The following is a 19,584-nucleotide window of genomic DNA, read 5'->3' as shown; positions in this document are numbered from 1 at the left end:
ATCAGGAGCCACTGGTTATTGGTTCGGAATCAGATAGCACTATACACCTGGGTGTCACAAGATTGATCCTCATTGATGCTACATAAGCAATACATGCTACTCAAAAGTTGAAGAACACACAATTTTCATTTAAACTGTCATCTGAACAATAATGTACTATAAAGGTCACATGCAACGTAAAACACAACTTTGCAGATTCTGATACCTTTGGGTATGGTCTTACCCGAAACAAATCATCAAAAATGCAAATTCAACTTATAAAGTTGAAAAATAACGCGATGAAAAAACCCGTGCGAAATCGGAGTTCAAATGATTCACTAATTTTCCCCCAGTGCTTGGGGGAATTGAAGTGGTTTCAACAGCTGGGCTGCGCTCATAGCACATGCGCAGTGAAATAAGTTCGCACAGCTTGGAAGCGGGTTGTCCGGTGAATACTCGGTGAAGGCTTTGGTGTGAGCTATTTTTCTAATGCTTTGTTGATATTTCACAGGCGCGAGCTTTTTATATGTTATTACAGTAGATTACCGATTTTAACTGTTTATATAATTTCATTTGTCTATTTCACCACACGTTCTTCTTACCGAGTCACTTTCTCAGTTCGATACTTAAAAGCAATGTCATTATTTAGTGTTGACAGAATTTCTAACTGTGATATGGATATGTCATTGTCACAGACAAAACTCAATTGACGCCTATGTCTCTGCCCGTCTGCTAATGACAATATTCAATACACAACTTTGATCACTGATCACATGCAATTTGAACTTAACACGTGTCAGGCTATACACCATAAACAAAAATAATTGGTAATGATTTTGCAAATGCGCATTGATTTATATGGCCCGAGTACGGTCTCTGTCACATTATGTAATTACACAGACAGGCAGGTGTGATACTTGTACACATGACATGTTATGATGTCTGTTGATTGCAAAATGTTATACACAAAAAATGAGCATGTATTTACAAAACCCAACATCTCTATATATACATACACAATGAGCCGTGAAGGCATCGGCAAATGAACCAGTCGTTACACTTGAGTGCACACCAACCCGCTCTGACTGGGTTCGGTATCGCGGCTGCTTCGTTTCTAGGGAAGTAAACCCAGGAACAAAATATTGCACTTTTGATTTGCGATTGTACGCTTATTATTTCGGTTATGTTTTTTATGTTTTTTCAGCAATGTATATTATATGTCATGAATAAGTGATAATTGTGTTTAAATTATGTTTGATTTTTTGGTTGCATGTGACCTTTAACTTTTTTGAGTAGCATAATATTTTTTCTTTCTTTGAGTGAGGTGAGGTGAGGTGAAATTGGGTTTAACGTCGTGCTTGAGAATATTTCGCTCATATGACGACGTGCATGCGTGTGTATGTGTCTTTCTTTCTTTGAGTAGTATAATTGATACTGTTTAAAGCCACCCTTCCTCAAAGCCTGACATCCCATCATGGTAAATGATTGCTCATTTGCTTCCTTCTATAGACAAACCAATCTACAATCTGTCTGTTTGGGACTGGTTATGTGAAGGTTTCATCACTCACTGTATCTAGTGTGCATATTGAAGTTACTAAAGCCTCAATAAAAACATACCTTTTTTCTTCTTGTGTTTATTTCAATGATTGGAAGATTGACAATCATGGTGAGAAGTATGATCGTTTTTAGTTTTAGGCAATAGACTTAGCTAGTTGAAGTATGAAAAGACTTAGCTAGTTGAAGGATGAATAGACTTAGCTAGTTGAAGGATGAATAGACTTAGCTCTTGAGCTTAGCTAGTTGAAGGATGAATAGACTTAGCTAGTTGAAGGATGAATAGACTTAGCTAGTTGAAGGATGAATAGACTTAGCTAGTTGAAGGATGAATAGACTTAGCTAGTTGAAGGATGAATAGACTTAGCTAGTTGAAGGATGAATAGCTAGTTTTAGGCAATAGACTTGGCCAGTTGAAGGATGAATAGCGCCTAGTTTCCACTATACGGAGCTCAAGGGCACTGTGAGAAAGAGTCTTGAGGAGAAAACATGTGGAGCTGGAATAATAGCAATGTACATGGTAATATAGGAGTAGCTTTGAGATGGCAATTTGGAAAAGGATGAGATTTTAATGCTGTTTGGAATGCAGACTCTGATGATAGTGATCTCAAGGAAACACACAGACAGGTATCATCAAGGGCAGAGGCTGCTATACTTGTCAAAAAAAGTAGACGAACTTCATTTTTAATTTCCGATTGAAAAATATTGGGAAATATATTGGAGTCAATCAATATTGATATGATAATAATCACCACCTGAACTTCCTTATGACCATAGTTGTTTGTACAGTAATCACTCTTCAAAGATGATTGGTGTATGATGTGAAATCTGCATGTGTATTATTTTCATTGGTTGTCAATAAATAGTCTACAGTGATTTATTGACCTTCTTGAAAACTGTCAAAATCAAGAATGACACCCCATGCATGTGTATGGGGCTACTGCGTTGTGCACGTGCATCCCATGCGTTTTGTTTAGGGGTGGTGATAAAGAGAAAAGGTGGTGCGTTCATATGATGTCTGTCTTTGAAAAGTTTGTTAACGCTTATAATTCCTATCCAATTTGAAAGTTCAGGTTCCCCTACTTTTAAGAGTCAAAGTTGTGACTGTATAGTAGTCAGTATCAAACCCAGGTTGGTTTGTTTCAGTCATGGTAAACATGTACGTGCAACTTATCCCACATTCTACTGATGTAACTAGTCACAGTAATCTATACACAGACCTCACACACAGTCAGAGATCATTCTGGTAAAGGGAATGTGGTTGTTAGTGGGAAAACCAACAGTTTCAGTTGCTGATAATGTGTGCTGTGTTTGGGCCGAGATAATGTGCTGGGGCTGAGGTCATGGAGATAACTCACCGGTGAGTGTTGACAAAGACCATTCTATTGTTATCCGTTATGAAAAATGTCAGGACTATTAATACACTTTACTAATGGGACAGGTGTGAGTTTTAACATAATATAACACTGAAAAACTTAATTTTGACTGAAATAAACAATTATGTTCAGTGAACCTGTTGAAAATCCAGAGCATTAATTTGGGCTATGGTGGTGGAGGGTGGGCAACAGACAGACAAGCTGATCACCCATCAACCTATCCATCCACCCCTGTACTACATAACACCCATCCACCCATGTACTACATATCCCAATGAGCTAAGAGTGAACCTGTTGTACCACATAAAATCCAACCACCCATCCAAGTACCACATACCACCCACCCATCCATGTACCACATATCACCCACCCATCAACCCTTGTACTAAATCACACGCACCCATCCACCCTTGTATCACCCGCCCATCCATGTACTACATACCACCCACCCATCCACACCTGTACTACATACCACCCATCCACCCTTGTCCTACATACCACCCATCCACCCTTGTCCTACATACCACCCATCCACCCGTGTACCACATACCACCCATCCACCCTTGTCCTACATACCACCCATGTACCACATACCACCCATCCACCCTTGTCCTACATACCACCCATGTACCACATACCACCCATCCACCCTTGTCCTACATACCACCCATCCACCCATGTACCACATACCACATACCACCCATCCACCCTTGTCCTACATACCACCCATCCACCCTTGTCCTACATACCGCCCATGTACCACATACCACCCACCCATCCATGTACCACATATCACCCACCCATCAACCCTTGTACTAAATCACACGCACCCATCCACCCTTGTATCACCCGCCCATCCTTGTACTACATACCACCCACCCATCCACCCTTGTACTACATACCACCCATCAGCCCATGTACCACATACCACCCATCCACCCTTGTACTACATACTACCTATCCACCCATGTACCACATACCACCCATCCACCCTTGTACTACATACTACCTATCCACCCATGTACCACATACCACCCATCCACCCTTGTACTACATACCACCCATCCTTGTACTACATAACACCACCCACCCACCTATGTACTACATACCAGGGGTATAAACCTGAAAATAATAACACTGTTGTAATTCTGGGCCATCTCTATCTCTCTCCATGCAAGCGTTATCTGACATGTCTTAACCAAGAACAGAACACGATTAAAACAACATCAGAAACAAAACTGAATCAATGCTTCATTTAAATATAAATTTGTTATGTTTGTTGGGTAGGAGCATGTGGGTGTGGCTTTGGCAGTGTGAGTAAGTTGTATCTTATGGCGTAACAGTATTCCAGTTATATCACAACGTATCAGCTAAATGAGGGAGCCAATCACAAAGTGATGCATGTCTCAGATCTTTACCACCTTTGTCAAGCCCATATAAGTATTTTTCCTAATGATCATATAACTTTGCTGAATGAGTGAGTGAGTTTAGTTTTCGCCGCTTTTAGCAATATTCCAGCAATATCACAGCGGGGGACACCAGAAATGGGCTTCACACATTGTACCCATGTGGGGAATCGAACCCAGGCCTTCGGCGTGACAAGCGAACACTTTAACCACTAGGCTACCCCAACGCCCCAATAACTTTGCTGACAAACCTAGAAACATAACCACTGCAAATATTTTGCTGGACGACAACACAGAAATTGAAGTTGGCAGGACGACAATGAGGGGTTAATTTGTTGTCCTGTTAAAAAGCCCAGACAAGGTAGATAATAACTACAGGAAACAAGATACACCACTGACTATTAAGAATACTTTATTAGGTCACATTTGAAGATTAAGTGATTAACATGCGATATGTCATTACTGATCAGACATTCTGTCCAACTTGATTTCTCGGATTATTTGTGTAATAACGTTCCAACAACCTCCTGAACATGTTATTTTCTCAAATTTGAGTTCTAATTATATAAATGACTGCAAGCAAGAGATATCACGAGAAGGATGAATGTTGCCAGTTGTGTTACACCTCAGGTTTCATCAGTAGTCAGGAGATGTCAACTGTGAAGAACTGTTGACATGCTGCATTGGATTGATGTGTTCTAATTTATAAACAAATGCATTAGAAATAAATGTTTTTTTAAGAAAAATATGTTTTTCTTGTTTCTTTTCGTCAGCAGCATGTCTGAGGTCATGTGATCACCAAAGTGATGACCACTTTCCTCAATCATGAAGCCAACACTCTGTGATACTCTTGAAATACTGGAATCACCAAACCTACTCTTAACTATCATCTTGATCTCCTCCATAACACATGGAGGGTGTTCAATTCCTACTCTCCAGCACTCTGGGGATGAAACCTGTGAAGATTCGGGTTAGAAGTGGTCTTCAGCAACCCATGCTTGTCGTAAGAGGCGACCAATGGGGTCGGGTGGTCAGGCTCGCTGACTTGGTTGACATCGTCATCCCAATTGCGTAGATCAATGCTATTGTTGTTGATCACTGAATTGTCTGGTCCAGACTCAATTATTTACAGACAATATAGGTAGAATATTGCAGAGTGCTGCGTTAAACAACAAACCAACCATCCAACGCTGGGGAGGGTCACCAAAGGTTTAGGACCAGTCCAGGTTTGAACCCAAGCAAACTATACAGGACAAAAGCAAGGATCTCCATAACACATGGAAGGTGTTCAATTCCTACTCTGGGGATGGAACCCGAGAAAACCTGGGTTAGAATTGGTCATCAACCCATGTTTGTCGTAAAAGGCAACTAAGGGGATCGGGTGGTCAGGCTCCAACTCTGGGGATGGTCACCAAAGGTTTAGGACCAGTCTGGATTAGAACCCAAGCGAAAAGAGGACTTGGTGCGAGTGGTCAGGCTCGGGAACTGGCTGGTGGTTATATACGTATCATGTGAAACACTCAAATACTTGAATACTGTATAGGTAAGGTATGGCAGAGAACAACGCTAAGGCACCCACCCACTTCCCATCACAAACCCTTGTTGTGTCCAAATCAACACCAACACCATTGACTCTAAATCAATAATCTCTGCATTCATATTACACTGTAGGGAACCCCTGTACTTGATAAACCGGAAGTTGCCTCAAAAATCGAATGTGTATTTTCATCCCAATGATTAACCAAAAATATGGACCTCTCGCAAATCGCTCGAAGATCGAACGTGAAATACCGCTTCATTGGCTATTTATGAAAATAATATTTACCCTAGAATGATTTGCGTGATTTACAACGAAAGGAATGAATGTTTCTGTTAAGGCATCAGTAAAGTATATCGTTGCATGCTATACTTTACGTGTAATTACGCTGAAAAGAAACTGTACATGTGATGGTAGTTGACCACTATTATTTTGGTGCCTTGTAGACATTGTACTGGTAGTTGCATCTTCATGGATATGAAAATATTGAGAAACTGATAAAATTTCAGAAATGGATATTGAGGGTCAAAACGAGTCAAGCATATCTTTCGATACTTCAGATTTGACTACAAGCACACCAAGAAAGAAACGAAAAGCTGATAACACCAATATCTGTGATGTATGCGTTCATGGGTGTAAGTCCAAATACGGACTCACACTTCACCAAAGAAGTGTCCATGAAAATAAATGGCGATATTCATGTTCGATTTGTGATAAGAAGTTCCAGCATGTTTGGAACTACAGGTCACACATCAATGGGCATCATGGCATTCCACCTGGTGATTTTCTATTGAATGATTAATAATCTGGTCAAAATCTCTCTTTTCGTCACAGTAATAGCAATGGATTGTAATATTTGCATAGATACGGCATATCTTGGATACCTGCAACGAATACCCAATACGTTTTGTTTTGTATATACAAATGTATCACTTAAATGACTGACTGACTGACTGAGCTTGGTTTTACGCCGCTTTTAGCAATATTCCAGCAACATCACGGCTGGGGACACCAGAAATGGGCTTCACACATTGTACCCATGTGGGGATTCGAACCCGGGTCTTCGGCGTGACGAGCCAACGCTTTAACCACTAGGCTACCCCACCGCCCCTCTCTTAAATGAAAATACAATACAATTAACTATGCAACTTCCAGTACAAATTATTCTGATTCTGATTTCAACTACAGTGCCTGTTTAGTAACATTACAGACAATGATCATAAAAGAAAAATGATAACTCAGATTAAAGGATTACTAAACTACTGAAGTTTGCTACCTCGATGTAAACAAATGATTATATATTAGAATAATAGCTCATGGAAATGCAAAATTCACGCCACAAAACATTCCTACCCCAGTGTTACGACTTCACTTCACATTTGTGTCGTAAAGTAAAAGATATATAACATTTCTATGATTAAAAAGTAGCTACGGAATGTCTTAGCTTTCGGACTACACTGAAAATCAACACATTTAACGCTTGCATAATATAAAAAAACAACCTTAAATGTCGACACTGTTGTCTAAAAAAATCTGTACATCGAGGAAATAGTACATGTAGTTGCAACGGTGCAACTTCCAGTTTATCAAGTACAGGGGTTCCCTGCAGTCTATTAGGTGGACATATTCTCATTTACAGAACTTTATAATAAGTATCATAATTTCTAAATATACATAGCAGTTATAACACCTATATTTGTATCCTACATAGCAGTTATAACACCTATATTTGTATCCTACGTAGCAGTTAAAACAGCTATATTTGTATCCTACGCAGTGCCATCCTATCCAGTGCCAGTCAAATTGTGCAAGCCTTATTATGCACATTCCAAAAACCTTCGAGCTCCTGTGACCTTGTTCTATAAATAGCTGGGGTTTGCCAGGTCAGAGCGACCTGCTGATAACCGTCCTCAACAAGCCAGTCTGTGTGTAGTTGGACTGCAGAGTTAAACATGAACATGACACTCAACATTTGAATAAAAATGTCTGAAATAAGCAGGGAATTATACATACATAAATATATATCTGCAACACATCCACATATCAGGTGATCCCTGTGAGAGCAGCAGGAACATCTCCCGGACCACGCAGTAGGCCAGACCAGAAGCTTCTATAGGGGAATCCCCTGATGGAATACCGACAGTTTCACACACTGAAAAACACTGCTTATCATCAGGAGTGACTGTAGTATAAATATAAACTATGAGGAACTTCGGCCATTTATTACAACTGAACAAGATGGAAGGACATCATCGTGTAAGCATGGTGAGGATACTGTTCGTTGTAATTGTAATGTTGTTGATACATAGTATATATACAGATCGTAATGGAGCTACTCAACAAGATATTCACTTGCAGACAACTGGACTGTTTATTGTAACAGAACTGAAATCTTGTTAACAGGCCATTAAGGGCCTGAGATGGGCATCTACCTGTCCAGGTGTCTCAATGTTTCATTATATGTGTACTTACATCTACATAATGGTTCATAAAGCATTAATAGTTTACCTGGTCTAAAAATATGTATGCAAACAAATCATAGTATTCATTCTTTTGACTTTCTTTAGGAAATGTAACTAAATATTTAATGCAGTATCTGATCAAACATGATGATACATTGTTACGGATAGTATTATCATTACTTTAGATTTGTTGGTGAAAATCTTAAGTTATGCAAACAAATGTATTGATTCTGGTATCAATCCAAACCTAACTTTAAAAATACTAAATATGATTTTTTGCTTTATACTTTTGTCAGAATTCAACATATTCGTGGTTCTCATTCAAAATATATGGATACGCTGACCCAGTGCTGAGACTACACATAAAGTGTGGGGAGGATATATCCCATGTGATGGTAGCGGTCAACAAGCGACAGGGGTCACTCAAGCACCTGTTGCTCCTGGAGGCTGGTAATAACTTGGAACAGTCAGTCCTGGCACTGGACACTGTCCAGGTGTTCGGCCTGAAGATTGACACTGGACAGAGCAGCAGCAGATACCCGTTTGCAACATCGTATACCGTGGAAACAAGTCATGATGTTGCCTTTCCTTCAACTAAAGTGACACAAGGTATGAGAACATTGCAGTTTCAGGTGCCCATTTTATGACAGTACAGCTGGCTTCACACCAAAAATACTTCCTTCTCCATGCACATTTTATCAATAGCAGGTCCTATTGGTGGGGCAGGACATGCTGACCTTTCTTGTGAACACCTGGTGTCATCACTGAGTCTTAGTGAACAATTCACATAATGGTCATGATTGTTTTGGCTCTTGCAACCACATGAATCTGCTTGGACATATACCTGAGATTGAATGTTCTCCAGTGTTGTCATTCTATATGTATTAAACAAACTTTACTTTTGACTTTTGATATACTTCAATTATAAGCCCTACTGTTGAAACAGAAACATGATATCCTGTGCTAAATATTCAAATAATAATAATAATAATACAGTGTATTTGTAGAGTGCTAGACTCCATGCACTAGTGCATGTTCAAAGCACCACAACTTTTGTTACAATCTGATTATTATTACCCCCGGATAACACAAGCTGTCTGTGAGGCACCAAGAAGGTTATAGTTACATGACTTATCCCACCGGGTACCCATTCTTCTGCTGGGTGAACAGAGGCAATTTTGAACAAACTCACTTGCCTAAGGTGAGACCACATGTATCACATGTGTTTCAGTGTGAAGCAGGACTGAAGTCCTAGTAACTCTTAGGTGTCAAGCTGCCAAACACAATCCCCCATCCAAGGATTCTCCGAGCTCGACGTTGCTTAACGTCAACTAATTTGTGACCTGAGTTCTATGTCAAATATATAAGTTCAAATACATGTCATATTTCTTTTGTATGAATGAAACTTAGTAGTGTTCTCCTTGTTTCACAGAGGTGGACTTGAGTTGTGGGACGTGGTCCTCCACAACTGATCACATAACACACCTGTTGGGAGACACTCAGGTGAGTAACGAGTCTTGCTTATATTGTTGCTCAGCAACATTGAATCTGACATTAACTTGCATTTACTAACCTAGAGTATAATGTTATCTTCTGAAAAGATACAGGCATGTATTTTCAGTCATAATTGGATATCTGTGTTTTGACTCACACAAGAACTGAACTATGAACCCAACTGACATGAAAGTTTTCTTCAGTCATCAATTGCTACCTGAGGAGATGAGGGAACAATATTTGAAATAGCTTATATTTTATTACTGTAGACAAATATCTTATCAGGATATAATGGATACAACTTTGCTTGAGAAATTGAAAACCCTTCAGTTTGATAACAAAAATCCTTTTCAGGATGACCTTGAGATGGAGGTGGAGCACAAACCACCATTGACCTACAGCCTTAAACCTACAGGACCCTCTGACAGTGAGGCAGGTCTGTGTGTTGTGTTCTGTGAGAGAAGTCAGAAGGAGTATGTTGTGATGTCATCCACCCCAATCAGCGCCGGCATCCCACTACTGCCCGTCTGTCAGTCCAGGAACAACTACAGGGTCAAGGTCATGGGACTGAAAGGTTCCAGGGTGATCTCTACCGAGCATTGGCGAGTTGTGGGTGGGGCATATACACCTAGTGGTGGGTCAGACATCATCACTATCAAGACATGTAAGTTGGCTCTGCTTTGAGTTGTCATCATAAAGTGAGTGAGTTAAAATGTCAGTCTCAGAAGTATTTTAGTGAACGCTAAGGCAGGAAATGGTCTGCATCTGTTCTGAACAGGGTTCAATTGGGGAGTTTCACATGGAATTCAAGAAGGGGGATTCAGATAGGGTAACCAGAAGGGATCTGAAGGGTTTCCTTGAAGGGTGTACAGGGGTCAGATTTCATTGCCAGTTCTTCTATTCTGATTTCACTGTATACCTGTCTGTGAATATGTCACTTAATATACATATATGAAACATTTATTTTTAATGTTCCCTTTTCCTAACACTTATTGAAACTTACAGACTCTAGTATGTAGCTCATTTGGGGTATTGATAGTTTAAATTAAATCAGAATACGTCTGACAGGTTTTACCAACTGATTAGAATTTTAACAGTTAGGTTTGTCTTCAGGCAATACAAAGGAAGATCTCCAGAGGCTTCTGTGCAAAGCAAAGACATTTTGTTCCAAGAACCTACAAAATCCAAGCAAATACAATGTTAAGAAGTTCTACCGCAACAAACCCGAAACCTACTTTGATGACATCATGGCCAACACAGATGGCGTGATGGAGAAATACTTGAAGGACAACAATGGCGATCCATATTGTCCGATCAACAACAAAATCTGTGGCCTCTTCTTCAGTGGATCCAAGCACAAAAAGAAAATACCCAACTTCTCCTTCTTCGGAAACAAACGCCTTTTTATTCCAGTGGAGGAGATGTTCACATCTGACACGAGGATGTACTTCTCGGACTTCTACTGTCACAAGGAAACACATTACGTCACAGCTGTCCTCACCAAGAGGGGTTCAGCTGAAGACACATTCTGTGAGGAGAGACTCATCGAACTGGACTTGCAGTCTAATCCATTCTTCACCACAAGGGATGATCCATTCTTGGGGAAGACATTCACAATGACGTCTGTCAGCAAGTTCCATGTGGAGTTTCTCTACACTGAAGATGTCGACATTAGTGCATTGATGGACAAATACGGGAAGGACAAAGTGTTTAAACGAGTGCATATTCGGGGAAGGGGACGCAGCAAGAAGGAGGGAATCCCAAAGAAGCTTGACTGCCCAGACTGCTGCTTTGACTCGGTATCCGAACATGAGGATTTGACACCAGGGTGGTTTTAGGACAATATGCCCTTTCTTAATGACATCATATCTGCCATCACACCAACTTCTAAATGCCACTCAAACAAGTTATCATATCTGCCGTTTGTGAACGCCCACACAATCATATACATACTTGGTGCCACTCTCCAGTGTCATACGTGTAACGTATACACCAACTTTGTGTGGAATATACATGTTTATCATGGTTGTGTTGGGGAAGTATGCTTTACTTTTATCACCTCTACTGATCAACTGCATATTTGAGCCCTATGTCATCATTCTGTCATACAGATTATGCATGTGTTTTTCTGTACCAATTCTGTGCCTCTGTGATACTTGTTACTTATATATACTGATATGTACAGTAATGTACTGTGATACTTGTAACTTATATATACTGATACCATGTACAGTAATGTACTGTGATACTTGTAACTTATATATACTGATACCATGTACAGTAATGTACTGTGATACTTATAACTTATATATACTGATACCATGTACAGTAATGTACTGTGATACTTGTAACTTATATATACTGATACCATGTACAGTAATGTACTGTGATACTTGTAACTTATATATACTGATATCATGTACAGTAATGTACTGTGATACTTGTAACTTATATATACTGATACCATGTACAGTAATGTACAATTATAGCCTGGTGATGAGGTCAATACCTGTTTTTATGGGATAAACACAGGTATTGACCGAATTCACCAGTCCATAATTGTTTTATTATGTAATTACCAAAAAAGAAAGCTTCTAAAACCAAAAAAATGTCCATTTAGTCAAGAAAAGTAATCTTATTTTCGCTACAAACCAATAACGTTATGTCAACAATACTGTGACATGTAAACAATAGAATGATGTCATAGCTTGACGACAAACTCTATTTTTAGTAACTCAAGTCAATATGACTTTTGGTCAGATCTGGGTTGGAGTCAGTATGCTTTTCTGTCGTTGGTCACGTGACCGCCTCTAGACCAATCAGGTAGCCGGAAAAATATGCTTACAAGATAATAAATGTGGCTGCTTGGAACAATACTGTGTTACAGTCAAGTACTAGCATCAGTTTTGTCATTTGTATATACATCATTGTTGACGTCACATTGCTGAGCCATGTATGGCCTGATTTAATTCCGATATAATAGTTTCAGAACACAGAGATTAAATATGTAATTTTCTTATGCCTGTTGTATGCCAGCCAGCCTACACTGTGATATTTGTAACTGATGATGCATGGGTCACATTTGTGTTTTGCACCTAAAGTGTGCACTGTCTTGGCAACTGTTTTCAATCGAGTTATTGTTTGATACGGTTTGTACCTTTTTGTCAAATGCAATTGACAAGGTTTGTAATTTGCCTTAATACAGAATACATCTTTATGAAGACATTTGCAAGTCATAGTCCAGAATAGATTCCAAATTTTCAGTCTTCAAGTTGCGATATTTTTATGTGTTTTAAAGCAATCTGTGTTGTTTGAAATGTTGGTTGTGTTTCTTTAGATTCTTTGAATAAATGATTACATTTTCATTTTGCCAAATGTATAATCACTTGTTTGTTAATATTGTTGACATGCCTTTTCTAAAAATCTATATTTATACATATCTTTACATATATTTACTGATGTTACATGTGAAAACATTTATGGTTTTTGATCCTTCTAGAATAAACTTATATAATTCACACAAGGTCCATTGTTTCAGTCTTTTGGTATGGTATTAACGAAATCTAATTATAGTTGTATCATTTGCTAAAAAGATCACTAGACTCTGGCTTCTAGCCCACTGTCCTCGTCCACAAAGCCTCTGCTGTGACCTGCCACATCTTCTATGGTGCTGTGGATATAGCCTCTGCCCAGGGAGTGGAAGGGGTGTGGTTCCATCCCTTCCCTGTGTGGTGCCAGAAGAGACCCCATTTCGAGGAAATAAAATGTGTCTTGTAGTGAGTGAGTGAGTTGAATTTTAGGCCGCTTTAAGCATAATTCGAGCAATATCACAGTGGGGGACACCAGGAATGGGCTCACACATTGTACCCCTGTGGGGAATCGAATGAACACCTCATAACTAGGTTAACACCTTGTGTCTTGTAGTGAGTGACACTTTTCCAGGTTTACAATATTCCCACCGCCCCATTGTCGAATCTTGTTACCCACTGCCCCTGTAGTGAGTGAGTTGGATTTTACGCTGCATTTAGCAATATTCCAGCAATATCACGGTGGGGTATACCCATGTGGGGAATCGAATGAACACCTTTAACACTAGGTTACCCCACCGCCCCTTGTGTCTTGTAGAGAGTGAGTGAGTTGGATTTTACGCTGCATTTAGCAATATTCCAGCGATATCATGGTGGGGCCTGAAACATACCCCATGTCTTGGGGTGAGTGATCAACAGACGCCTGAAACACTAGGTTACCCCACCGCCCCTTGTGTCTTGTAGAGTGAGTGAGTTGGATTTTACGTGCATTTAGCAATATTCCAGCGATATCACGGTGGGGTATACCCATGAATCAACGGACGCCTGAGGTTGTCTTGTAGAGAGTGAGTGAGTTGGATTTTACACTGCATTTAGCAATATTCCAGCGATATCACGGTGGGGTATACCCATGTGGGGAATCAACGGACGCCTGAAACACTAGGTTACCCCACCGCCCCTTGTGTCTTGTAGTGAGTGAGTGAGTTGGATTTTACACTGCATTTAGCAATATTCCAGCATATCACGGTGGGGTATACCCATGTGGGGAATCAACGGACACGGCCCTTGTGTCTTGTAGGGAGTATTTACCCATATCACGGTGGGGGAATCAACGGACGCCTGAAACACTAGGTTACCCCACCGCCCCTTGTGTCTTGTAGTGAGTGAGTGAGTTGGATTTTACACTGCATTTAGCAATATTCCAGCGATATCACGGTGGGGTATACCCATGTGGGGAATCAACGGACGCCTGAAACACTAGGTTACCCCACCGCCCCTTGTGTCTTGTAGAAACACCAGACTAACATCCAGGATATTTAGTGGTTGGTACTGGTACATATATTATCAGTGGCAGGGCAGTTTCTGATTATATTGCTAAACAGATCAGATGTTAGTTTGGTTCATTAAATGACTGCTATGTGATTACCTCCCTTACATACTGAATCATGTAGCAGACTATTCTGGGTTTCATTTTTAACAAATTTTCCAGAATATTTTATGAATTCAGGGGTTTAGTTGAAAATGCAACTGAACAAGTAACATGATAATATGTAAAACACATTTAACCAAACAGAACTGTCACAGACAATGGAAGACCACACTTGCAATGCATGAATTCCCTAAACAATTACCCATAAACCCAACAGACTTTCCACAGAACTATCACATCTATGCCACAGCAGTATGGCCACTGTGGAGGAATATATGCATGTAATATCACTATTTTAAAAGGTTGGTTTCTCATAGATGATGTGGATGAGAAAGGCATATAGAAAACATGGAATACAAATTGTGACCCTATACCAGACAGGGTTGGAAGAGTACCGGTAGATTTCAGAAGAGAAATAATGTTTCATAACATTCCCTCCCGACGTGTCTTGCCCTCAACTCCACCACTCATGTACCACTGAGCTGTGAGGAAAGAAGGCAGATAAGAGACACCCAAACAAGAGAAGTCTCTTTGGCTTCACATGTTGCTTTAACAGTACATGTGAATGAAATATTCCAACATAGCAGGCTGCTGTTAAGGTATGTGTCCCAGACAGAGGCAGTTACCATTGGTGTAAAGTGAAAGTAGGTTAGACTGCATTTCAAAGAAAGGCAGACAGTGGTTGATTTCTCAGAATTCATTCTGTACCTGGAAATAAATACAGATATAACTACATAATACATTGGCATACTCCATCAGTGACAGACTAGCCAGGCATACTCCATCAGTGACAGACTAGCCAGGCATACTCCATCAGTGACAGACTAGCCAGGCATACTCCATCAGTGACAGACTAGCCAGGCATACTCCATCAGTGACAGACTAGCCAGGCATACTCCATCAGTGACAGACTAGCCAGGCATACTCCATCAGTGACAGACTAGCCAGGCATACTCCATCAGTAGACAGACTAGCCAGGCATACTCCATCAGTGACAGACTAGCCAGGCATACTCCATCAGTGACAGACTAGCCAGGCATACTCCATCAGTGACAGACTAGCCAGGCATACTCCATCAGTAACAGACTAGCCAGGCATACTCCATCAGTGACAGACTAGCCAGGCACATTCCAGTATAGCCTGTATCTGTCTTGTTGTCTGACTACATGTCACTGTTACAACATCAGCAGTTTCAGAGATACAGGATATTCAGTGAACACTGGGTGTCATCTCGATCCATTCATATAATCCTCACCACATGCTCACCATACAGTTGAATAGCTTTTGACCAGGATACATATGTTCACCAGGATATATATGTTCACCAGGATATATATGTTCACCAGGATATACATGTTTTTCATAAAGTTGAATAGCTTTTGACCAGGATATATATGTTCATGTCCACCAGAGTGTTGCCATACTGTTAGAATATGTATGACAGATCATCTGTCATGTTGCTATTTCCAAGTTGAGCAAGGGATGTGTTCATGTTAGCAGGGCGCTGAATACTTTCCAGACTCTCTCACTGTACAATGTAGTCCAGCTGTCCGGGGAGTTTGGCCGGCCAGTCAACCGAGGCCTTAATCAACTTCTAATCTAGGTAGATTTGATACGATCCCTAACTGCATAATACCAAAATATGTTAACAAATGGTACTACTTGTTGCCCTGCCTGGCAATCAGCATGATAAACATGGACAGGACAGGTCCGTGGCAGTACCACAAAGGTGTATGATTAGAATATCTGTGTTGAACAGCAGCATGGTGTGCACGCACGCACGCACGTGTGCACACACACACACACACACACACACACACACACACTCTCTCTCACACTCTCACACACACACACACACACACACATTCTAATTCAAACCCTCGCATAGGCACTTGCTAATCCACACATTCATGTACATACACATGCCTACATAAACACACTCATACTTACACATGAACACACACACACACACACACACACACACACACACACACACACACACACACACACGTAGACATATAGAGCCACACACAGATCTCACTCTCCTTCTTCTGAGAACCCTTGAGCTACTCACAGAACAATGTGAACAGGCCTTTGTTATTTGATTGTGTTTACATCTCGGGTGGTGTAACACTACCATGAACAACAATATATGCCCTTATATGGCACCAGTGGTGAATTAATCAATAGTTTCCGCTTAGTTGAAATGCACATCTTTTGTTTTCGCTTCTGTACCAGTCCTATTATTCCAATGAAGTGCTGTGCCTTTCTCCTTCTATATATACCTGCTCACTTGTAAGAAGATGATAAAGCATCCATGATTTACAATCTTCAACTTTGTCTAACAGAAATCCACAAATATTACTAGATATTTTATGATCTCATCCAAATGTTTCTGTCAGTGCCAAATTGTCTGATTTTGTGACCCTATACCAGACAGGGTTGGAAAAGTACCGGTAGATTTCAGAAGAGAAATAATGGTTCATAACATTCCCTCCAGACGTGTCTTGCCCTCAACTCCACCACTCATGTACCAATGAGCTGTGAGGAAAGAAGGCAGATAAGAGACACCCAAACAAAAGAAGTCTCTTTGGCTTCACATGTTGCTTTAACAGTACATGTGAATGAAATATTCAAACATAGCAGGCTGCTGTTAAGGTATGTGTCCCAGACAGAGGCTGAGTTACCATTGGTGTAAAGTGAAAGTGGTCCCAAAGAAAGGCAGACAGGCTGGAAATAGTACAGATATAACCATAATACATTGGTGTAAAGGCATGACAGACTAGCCAGGCACACTCCATCAGTAACAGACTAGCCAGGAATACTGCATTTCAAAGACTAAGGCAGACAGTGGGCATTGATTTCAGTAACAGACTAGCCAGGCATTCATTCAGACTAGCCTGGAAATATCAGTGACAGGCTACCAGATATCAACAGACTACCAGGCATACTCCATCAGTGACAGACTAGCCAGGCATACTCAGTAACATAATAAAGTACTCCATCAGACTAGCCAGGCACACTCCAGTATAGCCTGTATCTGTCTTGTTGTCTGACTACATGTCACTGTTACAACATCAGCAGTTTCAGAGATACAGGAGATTCAGTGAACACTGGGTGTACTCTCGATCCATTCATATAATCCTCACCACATGTTCACCATACAGTGAAATAACTGTTGACCAGCATAAACATGTTTACTAGGATATACATGTTAACAGGATATTATTTCATGTTATTCATACAGTTGAATAACTTTTCACCAGGATATATGTTCACCAGGATATATATGTTCACCAGGATATACATGTTTTTCATACAGTTGAATAACTTTTGGCAAGGATGCAAATCTTTACCACAGAGTTGACTTTAACAGTCCACAATAATGTTAAAATGTACCTTGTGGTTAGATACATGTCCACCAGAGTGTTGCCATACTGTTAGAATATGTTTGACAGATCATCTGTCATGTTGCTATTTCTAAGTTGAGCAAGGGATGTGTTCATGTTAGCAGGGCGCTGAATACTTTCCAGACTCTCTCACTATACAATATAGTCCAGCTGTCCAGGGAGTTTGGCCGGCCAGTCAACCGAGGCCTTAAACTACTTCTAATCTAGGTAGCTTTGATTCGATCCCTAACTGCATAACACCAAAATATGTCAACAAATGGTACTACTTGTTGCCCTGCCTGGCGATCAGCATGAAAAACATGGAAGGGACAGGTCCGTGGCAGTACCACAAAGGTGTCTGATTAGAATATCTGTGTTGAACAGCAGCATGGTGTGCATGCACGCACGCACACACACTACACACACACACACACTCTCTCTCACTCACACACACACACACACACATTCTAATTCAAACCCTCGCACAGACACATGCTAATCCACACATTCATGTACATACACATGCCTACATAAACACACTCATACTTACACATGAACAAACACACACACATGTAGACATATAGAGCCACACACAGATCTCACTCTCCTTCTTCTGAGAATCCTTGAGCTACTCACAGAACAATGTGAACAGGTCTTTGTTAATTGATTGTGTTTACATCTCGGGTGGTGTAACACTACCATGAACAACAATATATGCCCTTATATGGCACCAGTGGTGAATTAATCAATAGTTTCCGCTTAGTTGAAATGCACATCTTTTGTTTTCGCTTCTGTACCAGTCCTATTATTCCAATGAAGTGCTGTGCCTTTCTCCTTCTATATATACCTGCTCACTTGTAAGAAGATGATAAAGCATCCATGATTTACAATCTTCAACTTTGTCTAACAGAAATCCACAAATATTACTAGATATTTTATGATCTCATCCAAATGTTTCTGTCAGTGCCAAATTGTCTGCAGCAAGGACTGTACCAAAAAAGTACATATTTATGGAACGCTATCTCATTTACTAGAATGTTCAGTGAGGGAAATCACCACTGGGAAGTCCGCTGGTTTCATATCTAGAAATAGATGTGATGTAAGCCTACGATATCTGTACGTGTCAAGAACAGTGTATGTTTTAAACACATACCTGTAATCAAGCAGCACGGACAGTCCCATGCTCAATACCATGGAGAACCTTGTAAGTAAAGGTTGTCAAGTCTCTTTATAAATGTAGATGTTTCATTTTGAAAGTATATATCAATCCCTTTAACAACAAATATGGCAAGTCTATTTGTGACACCTTGATATCATTCCTGAAGTGAAAAAGACTGAAAACTTTCTAGCAAGTATCTACTCTGTTTCCAGAATTCCTACAAATCAACTCTCCAGTTCAGGGCTACTGAAGCTGATCCTCCTCGCCTGGAA

The 19,584-nt window shown here is 40.3% G+C and overlaps 1 protein-coding gene across 1 annotated transcript; it reads left to right on the top strand.

Moving 5' to 3' along the window:
* The first annotated feature begins 7,928 nt into the window (after positions 1-7,928).
* Positions 7,929-12,339, top strand: LOC124259339. Its single transcript, XM_046693462.1, has 5 exons — positions 7,929-8,117; positions 8,611-8,923; positions 9,747-9,817; positions 10,163-10,472; positions 10,922-12,339. Exons 1-5 carry the CDS (start codon positions 8,055-8,057, stop codon positions 11,644-11,646), a joined length of 1,482 nt encoding a protein of 493 aa, XP_046549418.1. The 5' UTR covers positions 7,929-8,054; the 3' UTR covers positions 11,647-12,339.
* Positions 12,340-19,584: the final 7,245 nt, after the last annotated feature.

This window comes from Haliotis rubra, unplaced genomic scaffold, assembly GCF_003918875.1.
Source record: "Haliotis rubra isolate DU_JTF1 unplaced genomic scaffold, ASM391887v1 Scf719, whole genome shotgun sequence".
NCBI classification, from domain to species: domain Eukaryota; kingdom Metazoa; phylum Mollusca; class Gastropoda; order Lepetellida; family Haliotidae; genus Haliotis; species Haliotis rubra.
Note: the sequence above shows the minus strand (reverse complement) of the source record. Positions and strands in the feature narration are given on the sequence as shown.